The 14,155-nt window shown below is 39.0% G+C and overlaps 1 protein-coding gene and 1 pseudogene across 2 annotated transcripts; both read left to right on the top strand.

Moving 5' to 3' along the window:
- Positions 1-436: 436 nt before the first annotated feature.
- On the top strand, positions 437-1,804 carry LOC144639077 (uncharacterized). The gene has a single exon (XM_078498335.1). The coding sequence runs from the start codon at positions 437-439 to the stop codon at positions 1,802-1,804; it is 1,368 nt and encodes a 455-aa protein (XP_078354461.1).
- An 8,957-nt stretch (positions 1,805-10,761) lies between these two features.
- LOC144638922 (L-rhamnose-binding lectin CSL3-like) lies at positions 10,762-13,817 on the top strand (annotated as a pseudogene). The gene is made up of 4 exons (XR_013568047.1): positions 10,762-10,852; positions 11,888-12,120; positions 12,806-13,102; positions 13,684-13,817. The product of XR_013568047.1 is annotated as an L-rhamnose-binding lectin CSL3-like (transcript).
- The last annotated feature ends 338 nt before the right edge of the window (positions 13,818-14,155 follow it).

The raw sequence follows: 14,155 nt of genomic DNA, 5'->3' as shown, positions 1-14,155 counted from the left end.
TAAAATCGCGCGCTCCACCGGTCTCCTAGCGAAAACTCCATACCGATGACGTAGCCATGTAGATGTCCGTGTGGACTCTGATTAGTTATTGCAACCTTTTTCCTTTTGAGCAATTCGTTTCCTGTAGACAAGCGCGAGGTGCCTGAACAGAGCGTGGATGGAACAAATGGACGTGGTATTCCTACTATTTGTTACATTCTGAGCCAGCAAGTTGTTAGAGGGTAGCAAAGATGTAGACAAAAATGAACTTTAGCAGGAGAGGGGCTGCACGTTTCAAAGTTTCAAAGTTGCCTGTGTTGATCACGACCTGACAACGGAACATCAAAAAGTAATTTCAGTTGTCCAACATGCCATTGCAAATGGAGAACTTCCAGCTACAGCTACCAATCTCATTGTAGATCACCCTCGCACTTCCAAGTTTTACCTCCTCCCAAAGATGCACAAGCCAGGGAACCCAGGGAGACCAATTGTGTCGGCATGCAACTGCCCCACTGAGCTCTTGGCAACTTACCTCGATCAAATCACTTCTCCCTTAGTTCGCAGTTTGCCCAGCTATGTCAAGGATACCAACCATATGCTCGACATCACGCAGACTTTTAGCTATCCGACGACCAGCGCTAATCGTTTTGTGTTCACAATGGACATCAAATCTTTCTACACAGTAATACCAAACAACGATGGCCTTTTGGCATTAACACATTTCTTAGACAAACGGCCAGTGCTGGAACCACCTACGCAGAGTTTAGTACGCCTTGCAGAGTTGGTCCTCACACTTAACAGCTACAGTTTCAATGGAGGTTTCTACCAACAAACGGGTGGCGTGGCAATGGGGAGTAGACTGGGGCCGAACTACGCCTGTCTGTTCGTCGGCCACGTCGAAGAACAGATTTTCCAACAGTATCCTGGGAGGAAGCCTGACCTCTACAAGCGTTATATTGATGACATTGTAGGGGCAGCTGCTTGTAGCAAGAGCGAACTTGACGACTTTGCCACGTTCGTTAACAACTTCCATCCAAGCCTTCAGTTCACCTGGACCATCAGTGACAAACAGCTTCCTTTCCTAGACCTCCTCCTGAAGCCAACACCTCAAGGACTGGCGACAACCATTCACTACAAGGAAACTGACTCACACTCGTATCTCACGTACACTTCGGCACATCCTGTCCAGTGTAAGAACTCCGTCCCTTATAGCCAGTTTCTACGCCTCAAACGAATATGCAGTGACGAAAATGACTATAACACCAAAAGCAAAGAAATGTCATCTTTCTTTTTGCACCGTGAGTATCCTCCAGCAGTTGTAGAGCGAGCCCTCCAACGCGTCATCGGCATCTCCCGCGAAACTGCCTTGCGACCATCTAACGACGGGCAATCCAACGAGCAAGTTATCCTCTTTGACAACTCGCACGTACTCGGTGCTTACCGCCGGGGCACCAATTTAAGAGATTCCTTGGTTCGCAGCAGTCTTCAATCCGGCGCTAACACAGGGGATGAACCCCATGGAACCTTTCCGTGTCACCGCCCACGATACAGGACCTGCGCCCATGCCAATCCAGCCTCCCAGATCAACACTCTCGGTGGACTGCTGACAATACGACAGAGGTTCTCGTGCACGACCAGTAACATCGTTTATATTATCACTTGTCGTGCATGCACCATGTCGTGCATTGGCGAAACAGGACGTAGGCTCGGTGACAGGTTCTGCGAACATTTAAGATCTGTCGAGAGGAAAGCTGACCTACCCGTAGCAAAACATTTCTCCTCGCCTGGTCACACAACATATGACATGATGGTGTCTGTTGTGTGATCAGGCCTTACGAACATCAGAGAAAGACGCAGCGCGGAAGACCGCCTGATCTTCAAATGCCGCACTCTACAGCCGCGCGGTATAAACATTGACTTTGCTTTTATTTAAATGGACTCAGTTTTCGCGCGCGCTCGCAATGTTGCCACATTCAAAGAAAATGACACGCGCTGACTTTAACGGCTATTTTCCACTGATGAAGGGACAAAAGTCCCGAAACTTCTGGATTTATTTACAAAAATTAGCGCATAAACGAAACTCTAACTTCATTATGTGAGCAAAGGGGGGTGTCGTGATCCCGTTTCACGCACAAATTTTAACCAAATTCACGCGTCACGTTTACTTGAAACAGCAGAATTCACGAATCCCGCGTCTTTTCTAGCTATTTTCACGCGTCACGGTATAATTTTTACCCTATTCATGAAAAGAAATATAAAAAGAGAATTAAAAATATATGAAGTCAGAATCCTTGGAATTAATCAAGCAGGCCTCTTTCTCAAACTGGATTAGGTCTATCGATCTAGAGACACGTTTAAGACTTGCTTTGAAAAGCTGTAAGGAGGCAGCGTTTCTGATGTTTCTCGGGATCGATTGGTCAAACGGTTTTGGCTTACAAAGCAATATAATATTCGGTTCTCATAAGTTTACTGTAAGGCACAAGGTAGTTTATTACTGGTTTGTATCAAGTTTCTTTATAAGATCGGATGTGATGATGCTAAAATGTATTGGGGATCAAGAAATGACAAGGTAGATGTAAAACACAATTGGATCGCCTATTGTCAGATGCAAAGTAGCCTGATTAGCGGATGATATGTTTGGCAGATAAAATATCTTTTCTTTTCATTTTCGAATACAACTTGTATGTTTTTGTTTGGAAATATAACTTTTTAAGCTACCCTTTCTTCATATTTTAAACTTGAGTTGAAGGATTTATGTCGAAAATTGATAAAAAGAAAAAACAGTGGTTTGGAACACCTGTGGTCAGTGAACGACTGGAAGGTGAATTTGTTTGTTTCGAAGGCTTGAATACGCCAAGTCATATAGTCTTTGGTTCTCCCATTCGTGGCGCATTCCTTCGGAGTAACTCCGTGAAAATCGCTCAGCTGTAATTGTAAAATAAAGATTAGAACCATTGTATCAATTGCCTTTGAGTGATTCATTTGGCAGCGATAGGTAAGATCAAAGGAATACCCCATGTTTAAAATACCTTCCTGTTAATATAGTGGTCTGTATTACTGATTGCTTTTTGACTACAACGGCTTGAAAGACAGTTTAGTCGTTACCAAGTACTTAGCGGCTTAAATTTAGTTTAACTTACGTCCTGTTGAATTTCCTGTGAATTTTATGCTGAGAAAAACAACAAGCACGAGTCATCTCTTCGATGTTCTACTTGGTTTTCGTGGCAAGCTATAGCTAGGGAAACGACAGTGAATTGGAAACGAAAATCACTGAATTATCGCACATACAGACAACATTAAGAACACCACGGAAGGTAGAAATCATTTGTATAATTAGCTTCTAAAATATTCTCGTTTTATTATCATACGTAACCTTATATTTCGACTATAAGGATGCGATACCCATTTTTTTTTTTTTTTTTTTAAGGATGCGATACCCATGCTATCTGGCGCGTCAGTTAACACATCCGGCTTATTTGGTCTGTCGTTCCGTAGCGTTCCGTTTCTCTAAGCTTGTCTTCGTCTATGTCCGTCATGCCACGATAGAATGTATTAGATAAAATATAAAAGCATGTGATATAACATAAATCACTAGCTATTAGATACTTCTAACAAAACAAACCACATCATAAAACGCTTTACAATAAGCGAGTAAGTGGAAATGAGAAGCTAGACATGGCAAGGCCAGGTCCTTAGAATGCAACACCCCTTTTATCCACGCTCAGCTCTCAGTTAGGAACCAGAAGGCAAGAGGAAACGGGGTTCGACCACAAACAAGTGATGATGACAATTTTGAAATAAACGCTTTAAACAGAAGCGCGTCTTTATTACTGCAGAGAAAAGGAGTTGGGTGGTAAAACCACTAAAGTTTTGTAAATTTCACGGGATCGTCAAAAAGGTAGAGGGCCCAGCAGAGCTGCTATTTTCCTGAAAGTAACATTTGTAAGAAAAGATTAAGATAGTGAATGTGATAGCGATTTGCTGGTAAAATCCATTTGAATAGCGAGTGGGATTGCGGAGAAAATCTGTCGAGGTGATAGAAGTGAAAAGAATCTATAGTGGGGCTTCTTTATTATTTCATGTTAATACTTTGGTTGATATGGCAGTGCTTGGGAGTATCAGGGAAATATCACATGTTAAAAACTTGTAACTGTTTTGACTATCAAGCTTTGTTTAATAAGTCAATAATAGATTCATGGCGCCACCAGTCTCTACAAAGTTGTTATTCAGTAATAATTGGCAGACATTTAGCAATATTTGGATCGTTTTTAACATTGTTAATAACAATTCTTTTGAAAAATGTTATTACCATTTCCATGTAAATTATTTTAGCAAGGAAATTATTTTTTATCAAAAGTAGTTATGAGCAGGTGTTATTGTTTCAATTATATCTAAAATACTTATTTAAAATAAAAATTTTCGATCGATATCTTCTTTCTTATATGTTTCTATAACGTCCAGCCTTTTTTGTTATCGACGTACATTATTAAAACTGTTCTCAACATACATTTGAACGAAAAATGTGCAGTCACTCAGTACACAAAATCTTGTTTTCTGATGAGAACCTAAACAATACCTGACATTAGTCTTCGTGGAAATTTCAGTATCGTCAGAGAACGCTGCAGATCTTCGTTTTAGCAACAAGTGAGTTTTTGATGATACATGAGTTAGAAGAGGCGGACCATTCTATCACGGTAAACGTTTGATAAAGAAATCAAAAGAAATAGTAGCTCTGAGAAGTTGAAACATACGGTCTAATGCCTCTGTTTGAACACGATCTTGGTCTTTTCTTCTTCTTTTGCCTTCTGGTTCCTAACTGAGAGCTGAACGTGGATAAAAGGGGTGCTTTATTCTAAGAACATGGCTTTGTGATGTCTATCTTCTCATTTCCACTCGCTCGCTTATTGTAAAGCGCTTTATGACCTGTTTTGTTTTGTTAAAAGTATTTCATGCTTTTATTATATAATGTATTTATCACAGCATGAGAAACATGGCCGTGCAAACATCATGACTTGGAGAAACGGAACGACAGACCAAATAAGCCGGCTATGTTAACTGACGCGCCAAATAGCAGGGTAGCACATCCTGATAGTCGAAATATAAGAGTACGTATGATAATAAACGAGAATATTTTCGAAGCTAATAATACAAAAGTTTAATAAATAAGACGATCTACCTTGCTTCCGTGCTGTTTTCAATGCTTTCTGCATGTGTGATCCCTGATGTAATTTAGACCTAATTCAGCGATTTTTCTTTCCAATTCACTTTTCTCTCCCGAGCTCGTCATGAAAGCCAAGTAGAACATCAAAGAGATTACTCATGTTTGTTCTGTTTCTCAACATTATTCAGAGGAAACTCAGCAGGACGTAACTACGCTAATCTGAATTTAAGCTAAGTAGCTTGGCAATGACTAAACTGTCTTTCAAGCCGTTGTAGTCAAAAACCAATCAGTAATACAGACCACTATATTAACAGGAAGGTATTTTAAACATGGGGTATTCCTCTGATCTTACCTATCGCTGCCAAATGAATTACTCAAGGGCAATTGATACAATGGTTCTAATCTTTATTTTACAGCTGAGCGATTTTCACGGAGTTACTCCGAGGTAATACGCCACGAATGGGAGAACCAAAGACTATATGACTTGGCGTATTCAAGCCTTCGAAACAAACAAATTCACCTTCCAGTCGTTATCTGACCACAGGTGTTCCAAACCACTGTTTTTTTCTTTTTTATCAATTTTCGACATAAATCCTTCAACATGATTTTGCGCGAGCTAGCCCTCGTTTGTAATGTGGATAACAAAGCATCAGCTAAAAGCATTCCTACGCGTTAATATCGTTACATTGACTACAAAAACATAACTGTCTTCCAAGTCCTAATTTTAATTATTTTTCATATATTTATTGAACAAAAGATTAGAACCTTGTTTTGTTAGTCCAGACTAGTCAAATGTGAAACCCATTACACCTGCTGGTTAGCGAAGGATGTGCTAGCGGAATTCTCGTATATAAAACGTAAATTTCTCTTTTATTGGCGAAACAAAGTTGCTCTTTTTCGTTTAGCGATACTTAGCTCTCTGGAACAACTTATTTATTAAAAAAAAAATCAATCATTCGGAATAACTATTTCGTGGCCCTTTTATGAAACCTTTTAGATGCCTGAGGCAGTGCTGGGGATTATTACGAAAATATTGCATGTTAAAAACTTGTAATTGCTTTGATGACTATTGTTATTAATAACTGGAAAACACTTAGCAATATTTGGATAATTACAAACATAATTGTTAACATTTCAAAACGTTTCCTCACGCGTGGGAACTATTTTTATCTTAAAGAACGTGTTATTGTTTCAATTAAATTTATCTTCTTTGTTTCATGTTTCTATAATCTGACCCAGCCTTTCTTTGATACCTTCTCCATTAGATTTTTCTCAAAGTACGCAATATGATAACTAGAACATTATTCGAACGAAAAATGTTTAGCTGTGCAAAAAAAAAAGATTTTAGTTTTCATTAAAACCTAATTAGTTTTCATGAAAACCTAATCCACTTTATATGTCAGTGAGATAAGTCTTCGTGAAAATTTCTACATCGATTTAGAGTGATACAGATTTCGTTTTCGAAGAAAAAATGCGGGCTGTTTGATAAAACATGAGTTGAAAAAAATCGACCCTTTCTATTACGGTAAACGTATGATAAACAAATCGAGAGAAACGCCACTAGGCATGCGCTGTTTCTAGGCAACAGTCTGGCGCTAGCAAGTTCTGCTCAGTGATCGCACGTATCTTAATAACTCATTTGATAAAAGGTCTGCTGTCAGTAATTTTCTATTATCTCATTAAAATATGTCATTCCGTCACGTTTTTTATTTTTTATAACTTAAGACTTATCTAAAGAATCATCGGGAACTAAAATTAATCTGATAAGAAACAATTTTAGGTAATGAAGAAAACTCTGCCTTCCCTGAAGAAACGCCATTTGGCATATGCTGTTTCTAGGCGACATTTTGGCGCTAGAAAGCTCTGCTCAATGATCGCGTTTACCTTTATGGCTCATTTGTCAACTGTTAGCCGTCAGCTGTCATTTTTTCAGTCTGTGAAATTTGTAAACTTGCAAACTTTTCGTGCATGTACTCTCGCGAATAAAGAGTGAAAGTACTTTTAAAACATTGAACAAATTTTCTGCTTTTAACCGATTGTCATTTTCCTTTCCTTTCATTTGACTATTATAGCTTATCACTTTTTAAAAATTTTTGTCGTGTTGATCAGTAAAATTCTAAGCGTGGTGCTGAACCTGAGTCTTATTCTTTCAGCCGTTTTGATTTTCTGACCGAGTCATTCGATGAGTGTGTTGAGAATAACGACCAATAACCAAGTAGTTGATCTCGAAATTTGAACAAGATTTCTATTTCTTCGAGAAACGTTTTCGATAGTTTAGTATTCCATAAATGCAATAGACCGCACTTTCCAGGGGTTTACTGGCGTAAAAAAAACCACTTGGGATGTTGGAGGAATACTCTAAAAGCATGTAAATCACTCGCCTAACGCTCGTCATTTACCAGCCTCCTTCCTAGACGTTCTTTGTGCTCGTCGCGTGTTTTTGTCTTACGAACGTCTGCTTAACCGAGCTACCTCTTCTGTTCGTCGGTGGTTTGCCTCTGTTATGAAAAAACCAATCAGCACCCGTCTATCGTATAACAGAAATTCGTGGGGAAGAAACGCGTGACGAGCCCAAAGAACGTCTGCGAAGGAGGCTAATGATTTACAAGCTTAACCTCAAAAATTTGGCTTCAGTCCCAAGCTGTCTACAACTTCAGCTCTCACCAGTTTTGCAGACGAGGTCCTATTGCATATGGAGAGTGGAGAGCTATGCGGTGCAGTGTTCTTAGATTTGACCAAGGCATTCGATACCGATGACCATAACATCTTGTTGTCTAAGTTGTCGGCTATCGGTGTCTCGCACAGTACCCTGCAGTGGTTCAAGTCTTACCTGAGTCATCGTAAACAGCGGACTGCCTGTAGTGATGCTGTGTCTGACCCTCTCCCGATGACTTTTGGGGTGCCACAGGGGAGTATTTTGGGACCGCTTCTCTTCTTGGTTTATATTAATGATCTTCCTCTGGCTATAAAGAATTGCGAGGTGACTTTGTATGCTGATGACACGGTCCTGTACTATTTTAGTAAGGAGCCACATCTGTTAGAAGAGGCACTAAATGATGATGTCTTGAAAGTTGTTCAGTGGCTACATGGAAATAAATATATATCTAGTGTTAGGACCTCTATGTAAACCACGTTTAGTGATGGAGCTTCCTAATAAAAGACTGTTATTATTAAGCTTTTCTCGTGTTCTCCTGAATTCTTTTCCAACATCCCGCGTTGTTTTATTACGCCAGTAAACCCTTAGAAAGTGCGGTCTCTTGCTTAAAGAAATAATGTTTAGGCTTTTTAATGTAGAAAACTCTCCGCTTGGCTTACAAGTGAGGTTTCTAGACAATTTTATTGCAGCGCTAGCAAGCTCTGCTCAGTGATAGAGAAACGCCACTAGGCATGCGCTGTTTCTAGGCAACAGTCTGGCGCTAGCAAGTTCTGCTCAGTGATCGCACGTACCTTAATAACTCATTTGACGAATGTCAGCTGTCAGTAATTTTCTATTTTCTCATTAAAATATTTCATTCTGTCACGTTTTTATTTTTTTTAACTTAAGACTTATCTAAAGAATCGGGAACTAAAATTTATCTGATAAGAAATAATTTTTGTGTATTTTAAATGAAGAAAACTCTGCCTTCCCTGAAGAAACGCCGTTGGCATATGCTGTTTCTAGGCAACATTTTGGCGCTAGAAAGCTCTGCTCAATGATCGCGTTTACCTTTATGGCTCATATGTCAACTGTTAGCCGTCAGCTGTCATTTTTGTTTTCTAATTGGCTTATTAGGACCCCTTAAAAGAGAGAACGTCTAAGATCGTATCCCATTCTCAACAGAGAACCAACTAATAACGGAGATCTGACTTGACGCAGAAGAGGTTCATCAAAGAAGAAAAAGTGCAGTGCAGTAAGTTACGTCTTTTATCGTGTTTATAAGACTCTTTCCTCCGCAGAGGCCTCTTTCTTTTTTCGTAAGAAAAACAGGGAAGTTACCTACCCTTTGGCCGTGTTTCGATGATTGTCATAGTATGAATGTTTACTCGTTTTTCACACGTACGTATGTGGATAAAAACAGAAAGTTTTATCACAGGTATCGGAGAAAACTGCGTTGGCTCAAGTGTCGATAGTCAAGGGTTACAATTGTTACTGTTGTTAGTTAATTAATGTGTTCAAAAGGAGAAAGTAAAAGTTCTGACGATGCTATTGTCCGCAGATCATCAATCGTTAACGTCTGAAGCAAAAGCATTGATAAAATATTTGTTCAATAAATGTGACCTCTCACGCGAAAACGTACACTAAGGGTTTATACCGAACGGGTAAAATAGAAGGCTACCGAACGGGTAACGCAAAGCTCACAAAGCCGTGTGGAACGGGTAAAACTGCACGGCTGAACGGCTTGTAATTTATTCGGAACGCACGGTATGAACTAATGAACGGTTGTCGAAAAATTTGGAACGCACAGTTATGAACTACTGAACGGCCTACAATTTATTCGGAACGCATAGCGATGAACGGCGGAACGGCTTATGAAAAAAAAATTATTGTGAACGTGTAGCTACGAACGGCTAAACGGCTAATGAAGATTTTAAACTGACATCTAACTTAATCCCGCTTTTTGATCCCAATTTCTTTTAAACTGGTACCAGTTCTCAAAGGATTTCTTGTTTTCGTGGGGAAGGTTGCAGATCGAGACATTTTGCTTTGGAAACTCAAGGTGTTACGTTGCTATGAATTGCAACCTCCCCATGAAAAAAACTCAGTTAATATTCATACAGGTACCACCGAATTTTTGTTTTTTGTTTTTGGTTAACGCCAGAGTCTAGCTAATGGGCTGCACATTATATAACGAAACATGATACAAACGGTTTTGCAATGTTATCAAATACCTACATTATAAGCTATAAAAATACAAAACGATGTTTTACACTTAAGTACAAGGAAATGCATTTCTTATACAGCCATTATTTTTTATGGTTGATTATGATTTTATGACGTCAAGTGCCTTACAATACCACAATACGCATCAGATGTATTTAGTTTACGCGCGCACGGACTAAAATTAATAAGCATCAATATTTCGGTGTTGTAAAATATTAAAGAACATTTTTCATCTTGGATCAATTTGATGACGCGAAGATGAAAAGGGGGATGAAAATTGATAGAGATCTGAAGCGAGACAGACTAACTCCCGAAAATCCAACTCGAAATCCTAACTCGAAAATCCAACTCGAAAATCCAACTCGAAATCCTAACTCGAAATCCAACTCGAAATCCTAACTCGGTAAATAGGCAACCTCGTTTCTGCGTAATTTGTAGCTAGTTGATTTTGTTCTCAGCTGCCGTTTGAAGTGTTTCTTTATGGGCATGAATAATCACGGGAGTCTCTGTTCGTGGATGTGAATAATAACTGAATACCTCGCGCGAAAGCATACATTGTACGAGGCCTAAATGGATTAAAGACTTCACTTTTTTAAAATCGAAGACCATTGATATTTAGTGTGTTGTAATTTGTATTTCTAAACTTTGTATACTCCGGGTATATACTCTGCCGGCATTTGTTTTTTGACACTGAGGGATTTTAAGATGATACGTCATTGAGTCATTGCTTAACTGCGTATTTTTGATTATTATTAAAGATTCAGTTAGACTGCTTCACAAGTTCAAGTTACAACGAAAGATGTTGCGTTTGTTGGCTTTTTGTCTCTTTGCAGTACTGCTGTGTAGCGCAGGTAAGCTTTGTTCCGTATTTTATTTAAGGTTATGTTCCTGTTCCTGTGCAACAGCCACAGACTTTATACAGTTTTGACACACATATATTTCCTAACACCTTCGATAACAGCTTCTCAACTTTCAAGTAGGGAGTAGCTAAATTATATTTTCTTTGGTCCTAATTTCTCCGTGCGATACAAACATATGTAGCCGATTAAAGGTCTATTTCAGTCTTTCATTGTTGCATTGCAAGTTGTGGTCAGTTGTAATGTGTTTTTGCGCGTATAACCACCCGTGTTGCAAGTTGCGGCAACGTGTTACACAAAGTTGAACTAATGTCTACTTCTCTCAACATGTTGCCACAAATTGCAACACGGGAGGTGATACGTGCAACAAACGTTACAACTTGCAAAACATCAATGTTGCGAGACAAGTTAAAAGAAGATGTTGCCCGTATTACTGGGCCTTAATACTGACGGGAAATGAGAAAATACGAAACTATCAAATGAAAATAATAATAATAATAATAATAATAATAATAATAAAGTTGGAATGTTTATTTGTCACAAGCATGGGACAATGAAAAATTCTGAGTTCCCGATGGAAATCGAACCCATAACCTCCTAGACACCAGTTGGGCGCTCTAACCAACTGAGCTATGAGAGACTCGTTGTGAGCTGGGCCATTTTACTAGGTTGATATGTGACACGCGTCCTGCATACTGCAAGGATCAGCAATGTCGAAAGCATCAAGTGTGTAATAAATAATAAAAGATGGTGAATTTGAGGCTAGGAGAATAAATGAAAATAAATAAGTAACAAAAATAATCTCGTTTTGGCTGCTCACCAAATTCTTAGAACTACAGTTTAAAAAAATGCATGTCAATCAACAAGACAAATTTAAAAAAAAAAAAGATAGCGATAGTCCCAACTTTTTAACCGTGCAGAAAGATAGCGATTTTCTAGCATTGATCCCTTTCCACGTATTTTTGACAAAATAGATTGGAACAAATTAACAAACAAAGACAACGCTTATACTACTCTTTGTATTTACAGTGGGACGTTCTGACGCGGTCACGGCTTGGGAAGGCGATTCGATTCCAATTAACTGCGAATCAGAATTTATCGAAATTCTGAGCGCGTCGTATGGATTGCCTGAAAAGAATTGCTTTGCTGGTCGTTCAATGGAGGTCGCTTTGTACGAGTGTCAGGGGCAGCATAGATGCACTCTGTACGCTTAAAACTCTGCATTTGGAGATCCGTGCAAGGGTAAAACAAAGAAACTGGAGGTAGGCTCTATAACCTGAATTATATACAGCATTTTTTGAGCATTTGAATCCTGATTTGAGCTTTGTAAACTGAATTATATACAGCATTTTTTGAGCATTTCAACCCTGATTTGAGCTCTGTAAACTGAATTATATACAGCATTTTTTGAGCATTTGAACCCTGATTTGAGCTCTGTAAACTGAATTATATACAGCATTTTTTGAGCATTTGAACCCTGATTTGAGCTCTGTAAACTGAATTATATACAGCATTTTTTGAGCATTTAAACCCTGATTTGAGCTCTGTAAACTGAATTATATACAGCATTTTTTGAGCATTTGAATCCTGATTTAAGCTGAATTTTTGCACCAGATTTTGCTTCCTTTTACCTTACAGTTCTTATGATGTGTTCTCTCGGGCAAAATAATCGGAATTGCAAAATGACATCATAAGAGTAGAAACACAAATGCTGGTGCTTAAAATCGGGTATTGAGGACGAACTAGGTCTGAGCAGAATACACAGAAAATGAATTTTTATGAGCACTGCTGCTGGCAGGAATGGCTAGTTTCAACCAATAAAAAGATCAGCAAACGTAAAACCAAAGCACAAATAGAACTGAAAAAACAAAGGATGAAATCAGTACAGATTCTATACAAAAAAGTAAACTAATAAAACTGAGAAGTTTTCGCCTTGCCTCGTAACAGGTTCAATTCTCGTGTAATCGTACACCGCCTTCCCAAGGTTTCCTAAGGCGGGCTTGCGAGGGTCATGTACGTGAGATCCGTTGCCCAGAGAAAATCAACATCATTTCGGCGAACTACGGCCGTACGACTGGTGGACATATCTGTAAAGGTGATCACGTATCAAACACAAACTGCGGAGCTGCGAAGTCGATGGAAAAAGTAAGAACCAAGTGCCAAGGGAAGCCGAAATGCTCTTTGAAGGCATCAAACGTTGAATTTGGCGGCGATCCTTGTGTTACGATAAAAAAGTATCTGGAGGTAAGGGTCATTCAGAGGAGGTTTTTCAGTTTTGACAGTTTTGTTTGCTCCCCTTTCACTCATTTCTCCTCTCTATCCAAAATCTTGTGGTGAGTTCAAGGAGGAAATTAAATTCCGAGATTGCAATCGTGCGTCATGTCAGTTCCAAATAAATTATCGATGCTTAATTAAAAAATTGAATGTTGTTTATAGTGGTCAGGCACTTAGCTTCACATCTCTTCGGAGATAACTAGTTTACAGGCATGCCACTGTAATAGATCGAGGAAACAAATATTTTAAACAAAACTAAGGTACATGTAGTTAAAAATCCCAACTGGCAGGAGGCGGACCAGTTGGCTATATACAAAGCGTGACCGAGGATTTAAACTCGGGACGACTGAATACAAATCCAGTTAGTGGCAGGGTGAAGAGTTTGAATACGGACCTCCAGATTAAAACACCAGCACCCTAATCAACTCGGTCATACTTTTTGGCAGGATTCGTTCCCTTTGAAGAGATTTTAAAGGAGATATATTTCCTACCCCTCTTTCTCCGCAGAATTTAATAAAACTAATTGTCCAATTTATATCATTTTGCAACAGGTTAGATACGAATGTGTGTGACACAACATGGCCTGCAGTGCGTCAAAAAACTGGAAGTTCATTAAAAAAGAAAAATGATCAAATGTAGCTTGTAGAGTTTCCTTGAAGAGATCATTAAACTTCTATTGACGCTGGTTATTGTCTCTGTTTTCTATTAGTATTTGCTTTAGTTCTTAAGTTGTTTACTTTCTAATCACCTATCCCAATCTGCAGAAGCAGCCGGTTTATTTGATTTGTGCGAGGAGATACTGTAGCCTGAATTTCAGACATCCCTCTGTGCTCGCCTGCTTGCCAGAAGGAACGTCTGAACACATTCGGGCCTAATGCCGTCCGGTGACGTCACTACGCTTTGGTGTTAATTCATGCGGAAAAGTTTCTGTCGAGGCCATGAAATTGTGAAAGAAAAATCGCTTAAATCAAGGATTACAGGGTATAAAATTGTTTTAATAGTAAACTATTAAAAACCTTGAGA

The sequence above is a fragment of the Oculina patagonica genome, chromosome 14, assembly GCF_052425735.1.
Source record: "Oculina patagonica isolate OP01 chromosome 14, crgOcupat, whole genome shotgun sequence".
Classification (NCBI taxonomy): domain Eukaryota; kingdom Metazoa; phylum Cnidaria; class Anthozoa; order Scleractinia; family Oculinidae; genus Oculina; species Oculina patagonica.
This window is presented reverse-complemented; position numbering and strand designations above follow the sequence as displayed.

Coding starts and splice junctions, on each gene's coding strand:
- LOC144639077 (XM_078498335.1), top strand. CDS start 437: ATGCACAAGCCAGGGAACCCAGGGAGACCAATTGTGTCGGCATGCAAC.